This window comes from Aotus nancymaae, unplaced genomic scaffold (assembly GCF_030222135.1).
Source record: "Aotus nancymaae isolate 86718 unplaced genomic scaffold, 86718_ANA_hifiasm-v0.15.2.pri h1tg000040l, whole genome shotgun sequence".
Lineage (NCBI taxonomy): Eukaryota > Metazoa > Chordata > Mammalia > Primates > Aotidae > Aotus > Aotus nancymaae.
In genome coordinates, this window is record NW_026988454.1 from 90,730,401 (window position 1) to 90,747,458 (window position 17,058).

Here is a 17,058-nt window from a genome sequence, read left to right on the forward strand (position 1 = left end):
AGTATGCAACTAAAATATCAATTTTATTGTAGCAAATTAAGAAAAAGGAGAGAATATAATCACATACCCATAAAAGTTTAACTATTCTATCCTAGTCTATGTATTTATTTCTTATACAGCTGCATTTCCAGAAAAAGTAAAATGAAAATCAAAAGTTAGGCATTAGTACCTAATGGAGGCATTTCCAGTTCTATACTGCTGTGCTCAAGAAGTAAGAACAGTTTAGTACTCTCTTGTTTTTGTTTTTTAGATGACAGGGGGCTGCCTCTGTCACACAGGCTGGAGTACAGTGGCACAATCACAGCTCACTGAAGTCTTGATCTCCCCAGGCTCAGGTGATTCTCCCAACTTTAGCAACTGGGGCTACAGGTGTGAACCACTACGCCTGGCTAATGTTTGTATTTTTTGTAGAGACAAAGTTTCACCATCAGGCTGGTCTCGAACTCCTGGGCTCGGGCTATCCTTCTAACTTGCCCTCCCAAAGTGTTGAGATTACAGGTGTTAGTTACCACACCCAGCCTCTGTTGCTTTTTATATTCACCTGTACAGAGGAAAGGAAGTAGGTAGTAGAACAGAGGTAGAAGAAACGGGTTAGGTATAATACTTCTCAAAAAGCCAAGGGAGTTAGGAAAACAGTAAAGATAAAAATATATTTATATAGAAAGACACACACCAATGTTCATTTTCCTTATCCTTGAGAAAAAAATGCATTCATTATGATATATCTGATTTATAAGTCATGGAATTCTTACAAGTATCTTCAATATGTGTTTTCATCAAGTCTTGCCCTAGAGTAGCTTACATGTTAAAACATAAAAAACAGGGAAAAGTCATTATTAGTAATGTAGGACTTTGCAAAAATGTCGACTTACATTCTTGTTAAACTATTTCATGTAAAATAGAAAAGAAAAATTACTTTCAATTAGTAGTGTAACTGTGGTCTTAAAATTAAAAAAAAAAAAGGGGGCCGAGTACGTTGGCTCACTCCTGTAATCCCAGCACTTTGGGAGGCCAAGGCAGGCGGATCATGAGGTCAGGAGCTCAAGACCAGCCTGGCCAACGTGGTGAAGCTCCATCTCTACTAAAAATATAAAAATTAGCCAGGTGTGGTGGTGGGCACCTGTAATACCAGCTACTCGGGAGGCTGAGGCAGGAGAATCACTTGGACCTGGGAGGTGGAGGCTGCAGTGAGCTGAGATCATGACACTATACTCCAACCTGGACAACAAGAGCCAGACTCCGTCTCAAAAAAAAAAAAAGAAAGAAAGAAAGAAAGGAAAAAAGACTAATAGATAAATTCTTCTATCAATGACCTCATTTACAACTTCAAAAATTCTCTCAAAATGGGCTGGGTGTGGTGGTTCACTCCTGTAATTTCAGCACTTTGGGAGGCCAAGACAGGCAGATTATTTGAGGTAAAGAGTTCGAGAACAGCCTGACCAACGCAGTGAAACCAGGTCTCTACTAAAAATGCAAAAAAAAAAAAAAAATTAGTTGGGCATGGTGGCACATGCCTGTAATCTCAGCCACTCAGGAGGCTGAGGCAGGAGAACTGCCTGAACCCGTAAGGTGGAAGTTGCAGTGAGTGGAGATCGTGCCACTGCACTCCAGCATGGCCAATAGAGCAACACTCTATCTCAAAAAAAAAAAAAAAAGGCCAACTTTCAAAATCATGCTTTTCACTAATAATTACATATTACTTATTCCAGGATCCCATATTCCTATTTATGGATTATATATGCTTTCATAGACATCCATTTCCCACTAAGGGGGGGAAAAGACTTAAAAGATAAAGATGATAAAAAGACTTACTAGAACCTTATAAGAAATCAAGAAACAAGGTTATTGATTTCTTACAAGGTTCTAATAAGTCTTTTTATCTATACTTAATAAAAAGTAAAAAAAAAAAAAAGTGGAAGTCTAAGTAAAACATAAATCCATAAAATGTGTTGTTTCAGCAAGTCTGATTAAAGTTAGGGGAAGGGATGGTATAAATTACAGACTTCTAAACTTTTGCATTTTGTTTTTTTCCATACTTCCCTATCACTATTAGTGTATAAACAATCTATCTTTTAAATATGAATTAAATTAACATTTGGAATAGCAGTAAGAAAATAGATTGGAATCTTAATTATGTCCCAAAGACTAGCTAATCCAATATGATATTTTAACAAACTTCACTCATTCTGTTTAGATAAAAAGGTGTAAAGCACTCGTTTCCATATATTACTAAAGAATGAATTACTCAGATTTTAGCAAGTCTGATTTACTTAAAAGACAAGATATACCACTCATCCCAAGAATACACTGTGTATGAATTACCAAATGGATGGCATTTGTTTTCATTTCAAATTATCATAAGACTTGAGGCAGGTGCAGTGGCTCAGGCCTGTAATCCCAGCACTTTAGGGGGCTGAGGCAGGAGGACTGCTTGAAGTTGGAGACCAGCCTAAGCAATAAAGCGAGAGCCCTTCTCTACAAAAAACTTTTTTTAAAGTTAACCAGGTGAGGTGGTGCATGCTTGTAGTCCTAGCTACTCAGGTGGCTGAGGTGGGAGGACTGCCTGAGCCCAGGAGTTTGAGGCTGCAGTGATCTATGATTGTGCCACCACACTCCAGCCTGGGCAATAGAGCAAAACCCTCTCTATAATTAAAAAAAATCAAATAAAGACTTGAGAAAACAAGAAAATTTAGGAGAAGCTGTAAAAGCCAATGTGTTTACCCTCACCTGAGATCTAACAATTGTGCTAAATCCTTGGAAGCAACGATCTTAGGTAAAGCTTTTGTGCCTTTGAAGATGTGATTCCTACTGCATGCAGTATCCTCTTCTACCTAGTACACTCAGAAACTCCTTTAATGTTTCTCTTATAAATTGTTTCCTGTTCCCTTCTCTGTAGTTTTATTACACATAATTTGTACATCTCTACTGCTGCCCTAATCATGCATGTAATCATTTGTTTACTTGTCTTTCTGCACCCTAATCAATCTCTATGGCAACCAAACTTGCGCTTTACTGGTAGAGATTTTATCATATTCATCTCTGTGCACCTCATCTACACCTGGTATGTAGCACAAAATCATTCAATGTTTTTGAAGGAAGAAAACTGAAAAACTCTCAATGTCTTTGAACATCAAAATCTTTTTAGTGACAGTCATACTGCAGTTGGAATAAGAAATGTTTATTCTTATACAGTATCATTTAATAGACAAATGTAAATAGAATCTGCCCTGCTGACTGGATTCTACAGTTTTCTTTACTGCCCCTAATCATTCTTAAGACTTTTTCAGTCAGGATTACTTCGTAAAAACAAATTAATTCAGGTGGTTTTTAAAGAAACATTTTACTAGTATATACTAGTTCATATTAACTGAATCTAATCTTTTATGTAAATGAGCAATGATACACATGCAAAATATTATAGGCGTTGAGACCTAGAATAAAACAAATCACTCCTAAATGAAGACTGCTGTTTCTATGTGAAAATAAAAAATAAAAAACAAAAAATCACAACCCAATTTCCAGACTGTTAACAGTTTTTTTAAACATTACCAATGAGGAAATGAGGAATGGAGAATAGGTCACCAGTAATTCCAAACTAATATAACTTCAAAAGCAAAAATAAGTTAATAATTTTGGTTGTAAATGAATCCCTTAAATTGATTATAAGGTTTAAATTAGTATTTCAAACTTAGACTACATTATCAGAATATTAAGACATCTTTATCAGCAATGGTTTCCATTGGTATAAAGAGTGCATAAGAAAGTGTCTACTCTTTTTCTCTCCCCTAATTACTCTCCTTTTATTATTTATTCTCATGTTTTTGCCACATGTAGGCCAGAGAGCTTGATTTGTGTACTTTGCAGTAGAGTAAGCCAATTTTTGGTATGCACAGTAATTTCTCTGTCCTTTTAAATTTCTCAAGTACCTTATGTGAACACCATGATACAATAATATATTTAAGGCCAAGAAAAGGCTGGTTTATCATAAAGTGTGAGATTACTTAATGTTTTTAAATAAAAGATCTATGTAATAGCACATCTACGTAAAAAGAAAAATATAGCAAGAGGAGCAGTCCAGATTTGACATTTTAAAAAAATGAAGAACAGCATCTAAAATATATGCCAAATCTTTAAATTTTACTAGTTATAAGAAACTGTTTATAATGCAATAAACACATTATTTAACTCTTTGAGCCTAAGAATTTCAGTCAACTGAAAGTGGATTTAACATTCCAAAAATGGTTCCCCAAATGCTAATTTCATTATTTTGAGTCAAGCAGTACTTTCAAGATCAATGAGAACTCCTAAATCTAACTAAAACTACAAAAATAACATTTTCTCCAACATTTAAAACTAATGTGACTTGTTTTGATGCTATGAACTCCTATAAGCCTTATAAAGTATGGTATTAACTGTAATTTTACTCTTCAGAGCTAAACTACCAACTGAAGATATCTCAGTCAAACACCGTAAGGTCAATATTGTAAATCAGTTTAATTTAAACATCACCTTAGAGTCTCTGGATTATAATGCAACAGAATGGGTCTTATTGAAAAATTCTCTATTTACAGAATGTGATTATTCATAAGCAGACATAAAATCGTATAATTTCATGTCATGAATTATTTCAGAGATATATCTGTTTATAGACAGCGAAAATAGGTTTCACAAAGAAAAAAATGGTTAAAAAAGTAAAAAACTATTGAAGAGGATGCCATGTATATATTAAAAAAAGACAATTAGAATTCTTACCTTTGGGCTGCTGTTTTTACTACTGGTATCTGTGCATGAGCATGATGAAAACGTCTACCATGAACCACAGTTCCAGAACATAATGATGTATTTTGTGTATTCTCACTGCAGATTCATGAAACAAAAAATAATTAGAACATGGAAAAATTATATACACATTTATAAAATAAATCCTTTAAAATCTGAACACGTACACAAAAACCTTTACCAATAAAAAAAAATTATTTATGGATAAACCCAATTGTCTATTAGGGGTTTTCCATTTCCTGAATTTGTCTTTCAAATGTTTCCAATCCAATTAAAGAAAATTTTAAGAACAGCAAATCACCTCAGGTCAGGAGTTAAGAGACTAGCCTGGTCAACATGGTAAAACCCGTCTCTATTAAAAAGTACAAAAATTAGCTGGGCATGATGGCTGGCACCTGTAATTCCAGCTACTCGGGAGGCTGAGGCAGGAGAATCACTTGAACCCCAGAGGCAGAGGTTGTGGTGAGTGAGACTTTGCCACTGCATTCCAGCCTGGGTGACGGAGTGAGACTCTGTCCCCAAAAAATTTTAAAAATAAAGCAGAAGAATAAAATAAAAATCAGGAGTCTTAAATACTATTTCTGATTTTGCCACTGACTTGAAAGTTACTGAGCCTTTATGTACTTCACTTGTTTATGTATAAATTCAGACAGCAGAAATAAAACGATGACTTACAACCCTATTTCTGAGTTGCTACTGATACTCAATCCTACCAGTAACAGTGGTTCACTATGGTAACCAGTAGGAAAGGTGGATTATATTTGAAAAAAAGGAGTAATAAGAAATTTTAAGTCCCCTATTGAGATAATCCTGATTAGTATTTCCTAAAGGAGACATGACCACACCACTCTACTGTGCTTCTTCAAATGTTATGGCTGAGATTCTACTAAATGTATGAAAGCAAAATCATGAGATCCTACCCTAACAAAGTATTTCTCGCAATTTTTATTCAGAAACAAAACACACTGCAATCAATCCTACTCCTAAGATTCAAAGCAAAGAATCCGTATACTGGGACCACACCACCTCTTGGACCTACTGACAAATTCAGAAGAAAAGATACAGGTTGGGCCTATTAGCTTCAAAGTTTTTGGCGTAAAACTCTTCCTTTATCTTTTCTGTAGGAATGTGTGGTGAAGTGCCTATACCTCAGTTTCTTATTGTTGCTCAACATGTTAAGTCCAATTGGGTTGCCTTTCAAAGTTTTAAAACTTTCAGACTTGGTTCGTCTTACATATGTCTTCCAGATGAATTCACCAGAACTTGTAGCAACAATTTCAGATCGACGATTTAACTGTAAAAAAAGATCCAGAAATATGAGTCAATAAATGCTATAATGTGACCATCTATCAGCAACTATTTGAAAACCATTTACAAATAATAAAAATGTACAGCTATTGGGGATGAGGGTGGATAGTATTGGTTGAATTATAAGAATAATTCAACTGCAATACTTTTTTTCCTAAAGACAATGCAAATTTGTAGAAACATGGAGGTTTATTGTATTACTTTCTTTTTACATAAATCGTCCGTAAATGTCAAAGATGTTTGAGAAAATGAGGGTAGAGGATCTTGGGATAGCTTTTTCCAGAGAGTAAAAAGCAAGCATTTCCCCTGCTTAACAGGCTTTGCTGCTATCTGGAGAACACTACTGCCAAATATGGCAATCGGCTGTCATTTCAACTTGTGCTTTTACGTAAGAACTTTTGCCTTAGTATCAAAGTTTCTGTACAGACAGAAATTGATACTTTATACTTTAATAGATGCAAATGATAATATAAACATAACTGTAACAATCACTTTGGTGAGATTACAGTATAACAAGGGCAAAAGGGGCAAAATAAATTTGTAAAGATTCTTTTATCATACAATTCTAAAATCATACGGCACAATTTCAGTTCCCAGAAAATTCAGAGACAACTGTTGAATTAAAATACAATATATAAATTATTTTAGAATCCTGGCACATCTACTTACCTCCTAATTGTTTTGATTTTCCATCATTTTATTTGTGCTCCTAATTTGGTAATCTACACCAAATTATTGGGAGGAAATAAGGTGTAAAGCTTTTAAAAATTTATGGCTGATTATCTCACAGGTTAGAGTACTCCCATTAATAAAATCATGATATTATTATTAATTCTGGAAGTCCCTAAAACTTTAATTCCACTGCCCTACCCCAGCCTAAGACAGTTTTCCAGGTAATACAAGCACAGCACCAAGAGAACTACTGTGAATAGATGAATCCATTTGTTTAAAAAGAGATCAAATGACTAGAAAACCAATTATAAACAGGGACCTTACTGATGTCAGATCTGCAACTATAAACATTATTTGCAAACAAACAACAGTTTACAAAGGTTCAGTAACACTACATTCAATCATAACAAAATGTATTTCCAGAAGACTGCTAGTGTCATGTACTATATGAATTACATCATCTCATATGTATCTCATGACAATGCTATAAAGTGGACAGTTACTGGCAAGCCTAGAGTCTGCTATTCTGTCTGATTACTATAACATACCACTTATTCAAAAATACTACATAGTAGTCCCCCTTTATCCATGGTTTTGCATTCTGTAGTATCAGTTACCAACAGTCAATTGTGTTCCAAAAAATATTTTAATTTAACCATTCCTCTATTAGTAGATATTGCTTCTAAAGTTCTGCTATAGTATAACTGTTAAATTTTTCAGAGACTATTAATAAGGCTCAGGTAAGGAAAGTACATACTAATTCATAAAAATGCACCAGGGCATAAAACGTGAAAGGACAGCTTAACTCCAGTACTACGAGGCAATGTTGTAGGGTATATGACAAAGTCAGGTATATTGTACAGAGTGCTGAAGAACCCACAGGCTCCCAAAAACAAAAACAAAAAATATCTGCCTGTGTTCTGGCAACATAATCAGTGTGAGTGACAATAATTTTGCACCAATGCTTCATCATAGGATATATAGTTCAGTATTCTCTGGGGTTTCAGGCATTCACTGGGAGTCTTCAAGGGGGTACTACTATACGTTTCTCTCAACTGGGTCTAATCTATGAAATACATTTATACAAAATAAACACAGATATAGGGATCAGTGAACTTTTTCTGCAAAGGGCTAAAGTATTTTAGGCTTTTTTGATCATATCGTCTCTGTTGTATCTACTCAACTCTGTCCAAATATTCAAATCTGTTGTTGCAGCACAATACCGGCCACAGACAATTTATAAGTAAGCATGGCTATTTTCTGAGAACACTTTACTTAAGGACACATATTTGAGTTTTATATTATGTTCACATGTCATGAAATAGAATTCATCTGATTTTTCCTTCCAAACATTTAAAAATGTAAAAACCATAAAAAACGATGAGTTCGTGTCCTTTGTAGGGCCATGGATGAATCTGGAAACCATCATTCTCAGCAAACTGACACAAGAATAGAAAATCAAACACCACATGTTCTCACTCATAGGCGGGTGTTGAACAATGAAAACATATGGACACAGGGAGGGGAGCCATCACACACTGGGGTCTGCTGCGGAGGAATAGCAGAGGGACAGCGGGGAGTAGGGAGGTTGGGGAGGGATAGCATGGGGAAAATGCCAGATATAGGTGATGGGGGGATGGAGGCAGCAAACCACATTGCCATGTATGTACCTATGCAACAATCCTGCATGTTCTGCACATGTACCCCAGAACCTAAAGTGCAATAAAATTATCTATATATCAAAAAAAAAATTTTTTTTAAACCAGGCCGGGGGCAGTGGCTCATGCCTGTAATCTCAGCACTTTAGGAGGCCAAGGCGGGGTTCAGGAGTTCAAGAGCAGCCCGACCAAGATGGTGAAACCCTGTCTCTACTAAAAATACAAAAATTAGCTGGGTGTGGTGACCGGCACCTGTAATGCCAGGTACTCCGGAGGCTAAGGCAGAGAATTGCTTGAACCCAGGAGGCAGAGGTTGCAGTGAGCCAAGATCATGCCACTGCACTCCAGCCTGGGCAACAGAGCGAGACCCCGTCCCAGAAAAAAAAAAAAAAAAAAGGAAAAATCATTGTAGCTTATTGACTATAGATTTCAGGCTAGAACCTTAATGTGACACCTGTATTATAGCAGTAGTATAACATTAATCATTAAGTAACTAGTAAGCATAGCAAGTTATTAGAATTTAAGTTCTACAAGACCAAAAAAGTCTGTTTTGCTCCCAACACTTAGAACACTGTGCTCAATATGTATTTGCTGCATCAATAAATATTTCATTGAGAATACTAAATGTGCAAAAATTATCAATGTTATCATCCACCCAAAATTATCACACATCATGTAATTTAAGTAAAGTACTAATACTCAGGAAGTTTAGCACTGAAGAATATCAGATAAGCGAACCTAAAAGAAACCATTAAGTTAAGACATATGTATGTTAAAAGCACTTAAATTCTGAAAAACAAAGAAGTGAAACAGTAAAAAATTAGGCATACTATGGAAAAAAATATACACTTTTGAAAGAGAATAGAAGTTTTATAAATGATGTCACTGATTTTTTTTTTTAAAGACAGAGTTTCACCATGTTGGCCAGGCTGATCTTGAACTCCTGACCTCAGGTGATCCACCCGCCTTGGCCTCCCAAAGTGCTGAGATTACAGGCATGAACCACCACGCCTGGCGTCACTGAAATTCTTAAAAAGTAAAAAAAAAAAAAAAAAATCCAACATATGGATTAAATAGCAGATTACATAAAGATAAAAGTAACTGGAAAATAGAGCTACAAAAATTATTCAGAATATGGTGCAGAGATATATTTCTTCATTCCATTAGCCATTTTGTTTTCCATTTTTGCTTTTAAACATAAAATATAGGTTAAGGGATTTTTTTTTTTTAATGATAGTTTTATGCCTATTAGGAGGTCTAGAAATAATAATGCAGAAAGGTTAAATCCACAGAGATAATGACTAAAATGTTTTCTTAACTAACAAAAGATATGAATCCCTTAAAAGAAGCACAGTGAAGGCCGGGTGCAGTGGCTCATGCCTATAATTCTAGCATTTCAGGAGGCTAAGGGAAGGCGATGACGAAGTCAAAAGATCAAGACCATCCTGGGCAAGATGATGAAACTCCAACTCTACTAAAAATACAGAAATTAGCTGGTGTGGTGGTGTGTGCCTTGTAGTCCCAGCTACTTGGGAGGCTGAGGCAGGAGAATGACTTGAACCCAGGAAGTGGAGGTTGTAGTGAGTCGAGATCGCGCCACTGCACTCTAGCCTGGCAACAGAGTGAGACTCTGTCTCAAAAAAAAAAAAAAAGCAGCAGCACAGTCAAACTGCAGAAGCTATGAATCAGCAGGGGAAAGATATGAAGACACTGCGAACTAAAATAAAGGTCTTCTCCTAACTCCACATTCACTTTCAAATAGAAAACCAGTCTAGTTTAAACCAATGATTTATATAAACCTGAGAAAAGAAAAATAGCTCAGAGCAGTCTGAGCTCTATTATGTATGCAAAATTTATCAGGTCCAGAGGCATAAGTAAGGTACATCAGTTACAGCCCTCAACCCATGCCCAAAGGCAATTATTTAAAGGTGTTTCGTGCTTTTTCTTGCCTGAAGTTTCCTGACAAGCACATAAATTATCTAAAATGTTGGCCAGGCCTGGTGGTTCACATAATCCCAGCACTTTGAGAGGCTGAGGCAGGTGGATCACCTGAGGTCAGGAGTTCGAGACCAGCCTGACCAACATGGCAAAACCCCGTCTCTACTAAAAATATAAAAATTTGCTGGGCATCGTGATGCATGCCTGTAATCCCAGCTACTTGGGAGGTCAAGGTGGGTGGATCACCTAAGGTCAGGAGTTCTAGACCAGAGTGGCCAACATGGTGTGAAATTTTGTCTACTAAAATATAAAAATTAGCCAAACACTCTGGTGCACGCTTGTAGTTCCAGTTACAAGCTGAGAGCAGGAGGCTGAGGCAGGAGAATTACATGAACCTGGGAAGGTGAAGGCTGCAGTGAGCTGAGACAGTGCCACTGCACTTGCCTGGGATACAGGAGACTCTGTCTCAAGAAAACAGAAAAAAAGTACTGTATTGGCAAAAGCATATAGAAATTAACAAGATTTCAGTTTTTCCAATTATTTCTGAGTATTTGGTTAAAACAAACAAATGAAAAAAAGGAACCTAAAACTAACAAGTATACTAGCTATTTACTAGCTATTCAAATTTTGGTAAAGTTTTAAAAATGTATTTCTCCAAAATCTGGAAGGTCAGTACCTAATGACTGGATTACAAATAATTTTTAATTTTTTAGATGTTTGATTACTACGGAATTTTTGACATTTAACTCAAAAGGAAAGAATTGTGGTCAAGTGCGGTGGCTCACACCTGTAATTCCAGCACTTTAGGAGGCCAAGGTGGGTGGATCACTTGAGGTCAGGAGTTCGAGACCAGCCTGGCCAACAAGGCAAAACCCCATCTCTACTAAAAATACAAAAATTAGCTGGGCATGGTGGTGGGAGCCCGCAGTCCCAGCTACCAGGGAGGCTGAGGGAAGATTGCTTGAGCCTAGGAGGAGGAGTTTGCAGTGAGTCCAGATTGCCTCACTGCACTCCAGCCTGGGAAAGAGAGTGAGATTCTGTCTCAAAAAGAATTGTATGATAATACTATAGCAAAACTATTTCCATATTCATCTATTTAGTATGTAACCAGGATTTCTCAGCACTTGTAACTAAAAAAAAAATTTAAAAAGAAATTTCCCTCCCTAAATACATAGAATTGTTATGTGTCAATTTTTAAAAAAGAGTAGAATTGCTCTGCAAGTTTCCTTCAGGTAATACAGATTCATGAACAGGATGAACTAAATGAATAAAAAGGGATACCATCAGCTCATCCATTTTAAAAGATAAATTTCCAATATTATTGTGCACAATAAATTTAATAATTATAAATATCTGTAATATTTGTATATCAAATGTTCGATAATTACAACTTTTTTAAAAAATAAACTGTTTAGTATCAGTTTTATTTAATATTAAGCTTCAGTGAAGTTTATCTTCAGTGAAGAATACCTCTTTATTACAGTATAATAGGATAATAAAAAGATTTTCAATTACGTAAAAGTATATCATATTAAGTTAAAATTCTGTGGGAAAACTGAACAAAAGAAATATAAATTTAAGCGGGAAAAGGCACAATATAAAATTTCTGTTTAAGAAGAGATGGTTCATGTATATTTCAAATAGATGATACTATCAAATAAGAATGATCTTTAGAGTTCACTAAATAAATAAATGTATCCTGTAGGTTTTACTTTAAAACATAAATATTTACATTTTAAAAAATATGTAATAGGTGCAGTGGCACCTGCCTGTAATCCCAGCTACTCAGGAGTAATAAAGCATATGCTTTTACAAAAAATCGTAAGAAATATGAAAGCTATATATATGTGCATGAAGACCAGTGCCCTGTATAAGTCAGTGATAGAAAACATCTTTTATTTTATTTTTGATAGCGTCTCATTTTGTTGCCCAGACCAGTCTCAAACTCCTGGCATCAAGCAATTTCCCCACTTCATCCTACCAAGGTGCTGGGATTACAAGCGAAAGACACCATGCCTGGACACATCATTTATTTTCATTTACCAAGTTAACTTCTTTTCTTATTTTTTTCCTTGTCTATCTAAAGAACAACTAATTTTTTCTTGTCTATCTAAAGAACACCTAAAAAGCAGCACTTTAGAAAATCCAGATGTTAAAATAAAAGCTAGGGAAACCTGCAAGGGGAAAAACCTTAAGAGTTTTTCAGTCTGAGTAACTTCATAAAGAAAAGCTTAATAGTATTAAGAAAAAAACATCAAATTCAATTAATTTCCTCAGGCCAGGCATGGAAGTTCATGCCTGTAATCCCAGCACTTTGGGAGGCCAGGTTGGGCAGATCGTTTAAGGTCAAGAGTTCAAGACCAGCCTGACCAACATGGTGAAATTCCACCTCTACTAAAATACAAAAACTAGCCAGGTGTAGTGGTACCTGCCTGCAATCCCTGCTACTCAGGAGACTGAGGCAGGAGAATTGTTTGAACCTGGGAGAAGGAAGTTGGAGGGAGCCTATGTTGCACCACTGCACTCCAGCCTGGGCAACAGAGTGAGACTTGGTCTCAATCAATCAATCAATCAATAAAATTTCCTTAAATTATGACAAAATACAGATGTTGCATAGAAGAAAAAAAAAAAACCAGAAAGACGGGGAAAAAGTAAAAGTTCTTTAAATTCTTATACTGTAAGTACAGGAAATACGTGAAGAAGGTGCTACGTTCAGATCAGCAAAAATTCAAGTTTGACCACATACTTTGCAAGATGATAGGGAAACAGAATCATACATTGCTGGTGGGGATGGCTAATGTTAACACCTACAGACAGGGAATTTATCATTATCTAGCAAAATTACATGTGAATTTTACCTCTGAAATAGCAACTGCAATTCTAGGAATCTATCCCACAAATAGACTACACAGATATGAAAAAATATATATGCACATGCTTTTATTAAAGTCTTATGTGTAATAGCAAAAGACTGGGGGAAAATCTCTATTTATCCATAGGGACAAACTAAATATCTATAGTATATCCATCCAATGGAGTACTATTTAACAATAAAAAGGATGATAAAGATCTGTAAATATTTTGCTGTACAGTGAATTATATAACATCTTGTTAAGTAAGAAAATCAAGTGTCAGCAAACTGTGTGGATAGTCCTTCCAAGAAAGGTGGTATATGCTTGTTTAAAAAAAAAAAACCTAAATCACATAATTTTGAAAACAAGTTTCTTACAGGGAAAAGAATAAAGGCAATCAAGACAAAAATTAGATTTCTCTGAAAATTACTTATTTTGAGATGTGATGCTGAAACCAAGCAAAAAATTTACGTAATAAAAATTAAATTAAAATGAAAATAAAATGCAATTCCTCCTATTTAAAAAAAAAAAAACCTAACTCTCTATTCGGTTGGCAGAATACCAAACAGAAATAAACAATTTCAAATGACTTAAAAATATAGTAATTTAAACACACATTCCTAATGGGACACTAGGAATACCTGGTAGTGTCATTAAAAACAAACAAGGAAAAAAATAATTTAAAAATCTATTGTGAAACTATTTTATATATCTAATAAGACAAAACAAATATGTGGGTTTTTTTTTGTTGTTGTTGTTTTTTGAGACGGAATCTTGCTCTGTCACCCAGGCTGAAGTGCAGTGGTAAAACCTCAGCTCACTGCGACCTCCGCCTCCCGGGCTCAAGCAATTCTCCTTCCTCAGCCTCCCAAGTAGCTGGTACTACAGGCGCCTACCATCACGCCTGGCTAATTTTTCTATTTTTAGTACAGACAAGGTTTCCCCATGTTGACCAGGCTGGTCTCAAACTCCTGACCTCAAGTGAACTGCTTGCCTTGGCCTCCCAAAGTGCAGGAATTACTGGCATAAGCCACTGTGCCCAACCCCAAGTAAGTTATAAAAGTAACATCATTAGGAACAAAGACAGTAGACTTAAAAGCCTTCAAAAGAAAAATGACTGATACATATGATGACATAAGGAAATATACTTTCCTCATGGCAATAACCACCATAAGCAAAAACAAAAGACTAGTGAAAAAACTGAGTTAAAATTTCAGCAATGGCCAGGTGCGGTGGCTCATGTCTATAGTATCAACACTTTGGGAGGCAGAGATGGGAGGATCACTTGAGGCCAGGAGTTCAAGACTAGTCTAACTAAAATAGTGAAACCCAGTCTCTACTAAAAATACAAGCTGGCCATGGTGCCGCATGCCTGTAATCCCAGTTACTCATGTGGCTGAGGCATGAAAATTGGCTGAATCCAGGAGATGGAGGTTGGAGTGAGCTGAGACTGTGCCACGTTGGAGTGAGCTGAGACTGTGCCACTGCACTCTAGACAACAGAGTCAGACTCTTGTCTCAAACACACACACGCACACGCACACACATGTGAATATATAGTAGCAACTAGAATCATAGCAAAAGGATAGTTTCTCCAAAATACCTTATTTCATCAAACCTATAAAAAATTATTACATGACACACCATTATTGTATGTAGTACTGTGCAAAACTTTTTATTTTTTAGAGATGGGGTCTCACTACGTTGTACAGGTAGTCTCAAACTCCTGTCCTAAAGCGATTCTCCCACCTTGATTTCCCAAAGTGCTAAGATTATAGGCGTTAGTCACTACACCCGGCCAAAAACATTTTTTAAAATAATTAAAGCATGTCATGCTATCTTTTAAGATGCATCTAGATTTCAAAGATGTTCAAAATGTGAAAAAAAAGTGTGTCTTAGACTAAATATAAAAAGAATTCCTATGAATAATATTCTAAAGACCAGATAGAAAAACAGGCAAAAGATATTAACTGACGATCATTTAAAATAAGAATTAGACTACACATATGAAACGTTCAACCTCACAAAAAATGAAATGGAAATTAAAACTACACTGAGATACTATTTTTCACTGGCAAAGATCAAAAGGTTGATGACAGATGTGTGGGGAAATAGATACTTTCAGATGTTGCTGGAACAAGTGTAAATCTGGTATGCCAAAATTAGAAATGGACCTGTCCTGATAAAGCAGTGCTATTTTTAGGAATTCATTCTACAGATATGCTTGTATGTGTGCAAAATAACCCATATAGAAGACAAGTTTAAACATTATTTTAGAAAAACATTAAAAAGTTGACAACACTGTAAATATCCATCAATAGGTGCTTTGGTTAATGGTATATATATACATAATAAAATGGAATACTATGCACTCACTGAAAAGAATGAGCGTGCTTTTTATGAACTCTTACAGATGGTCTCCAAGATATACTAAGTTAAAGTAAGATCAGAAAAACCATGCACAGTATATTACCAATTGTGTAACATGGCAGGTGGAAATATTTTTCTTCTTTATAATGCATAAAATATTCCCAAAGAGATAAACAAGAAACTAGGGACACCATTTGCCTGTAGGGTAGGGAAAGTGGGTAACTTGGGTTTATAATTTAAAAATATTAAGTCTTCTTTTGAGGTAACAATTTTTTTTGTATATAATATTAAAAAAAACATTTTGAGCAACACTTGCCTTTTTCCCTTTTGAGGTTTCAGAATCCTCATCTTCATCCACACTGAGCAGATTTGTCCCACTACACAGAAAGGAAAAAAAATAAGGGGAAAAAAATCTTAAGTAGTAATTACAATCCTTACATTAAATTCTGAAGTTTTATCTTCTATGTTCACCTAATTCAGGCAATCAGCAACCTTGTTCTGTAAAGGGCCAGAATGTAGACTTTGCAGGCCATACGGTCTCTGTTGTGTGAAAACAGCCATAAACAATACATGTGGCTATGTTCCAAAAAATTATTAACTGAATTAGGTGGCAGGCAAGATTAGCCTATAGGTCATAGTTTGCTGAACCCTACCATAAATAAACACATAATTTTGTTTATTTAGTTACGGATTTTATATATTCTCACTCATTTTTCCTTTCTGTCTTAGACTGACAATTAAGGGTAGAAAGATAGAGAAACATAATAATGGAGAAGAGACAAACTGAAAGAAAAGAAAGCCTTAGCTAACAAAAAGGAAGTAATTCCAGTGATATGACCACAGTAAAATAGTTAAACTTCTACCACTTTTGGAAATATCAACCCTTCAATGAGAAATCACTGGCTTGAAATTCTACAAGATTAAACTAATGTATCTATTAACAGGTTTATGCTAATAGATACATGTTCAAAAAGCTGATGGCACTGAGACTGATGATGAACCAAAAAGTACAATTCATAAATAAAAGGTACAGGACAGCTAGCATCTTGAAAGGCAGTTTAAAAAAAATGTATAACTACAGTAAATCTGCTACCAAAGAAAGTCAAATACAATCTTTTTGAAGACAAATCAGCTAAGGTATTTATTGTAAAGTCCTAGATATTTACATAAAAATGTAAAATGTTTTCTTTCATTACTGTTTGTATACATCCCAAATTTTTTAATGCTAAAAATTCTCTTTGTAAACATTTTACAAACATGTTTAAAAGGTGGTATACTTCCTATGCAGCTCAATTTCAGATTTAATTATAATTTTTCAAAACTACATGCGTACTGAATATAACAAAAATTAATTTTAAAGTAATCAGAAAAGATATAAAAGAAATGAAAGAAAGAAAACCAGAAAATACTGTCTTTAAATGAAAGACTTACCAGTTCAAAGCTCTCCTTCAAATAAAACTTCAAATCAACATCTCATAGGTG

General features: G+C 35.3%; 1 protein-coding gene across 5 annotated transcripts in view; it reads right to left on the reverse strand.

Annotated features, from left to right (window-relative positions):
• The window catches only part of SENP6 (SUMO specific peptidase 6), a 109,660-nt gene that overhangs the window by 69,431 nt on the left and 23,171 nt on the right, over window positions 1-17,058 (reverse strand). For all 5 annotated transcript variants that reach the window (XM_012471809.3, XM_012471805.3, XM_012471808.3 and 2 more), the window contains 3 exons: window positions 15,893-15,953; window positions 5,928-6,073; window positions 4,753-4,857 (listed from right to left, as the gene is read on the reverse strand). In XM_012471809.3, the coding sequence (XP_012327232.2) occupies window positions 4,753-4,857; window positions 5,928-6,073; window positions 15,893-15,953 (312 nt within the window). The remainder of the gene's footprint in view (window positions 1-4,752; window positions 4,858-5,927; window positions 6,074-15,892; window positions 15,954-17,058) is intronic.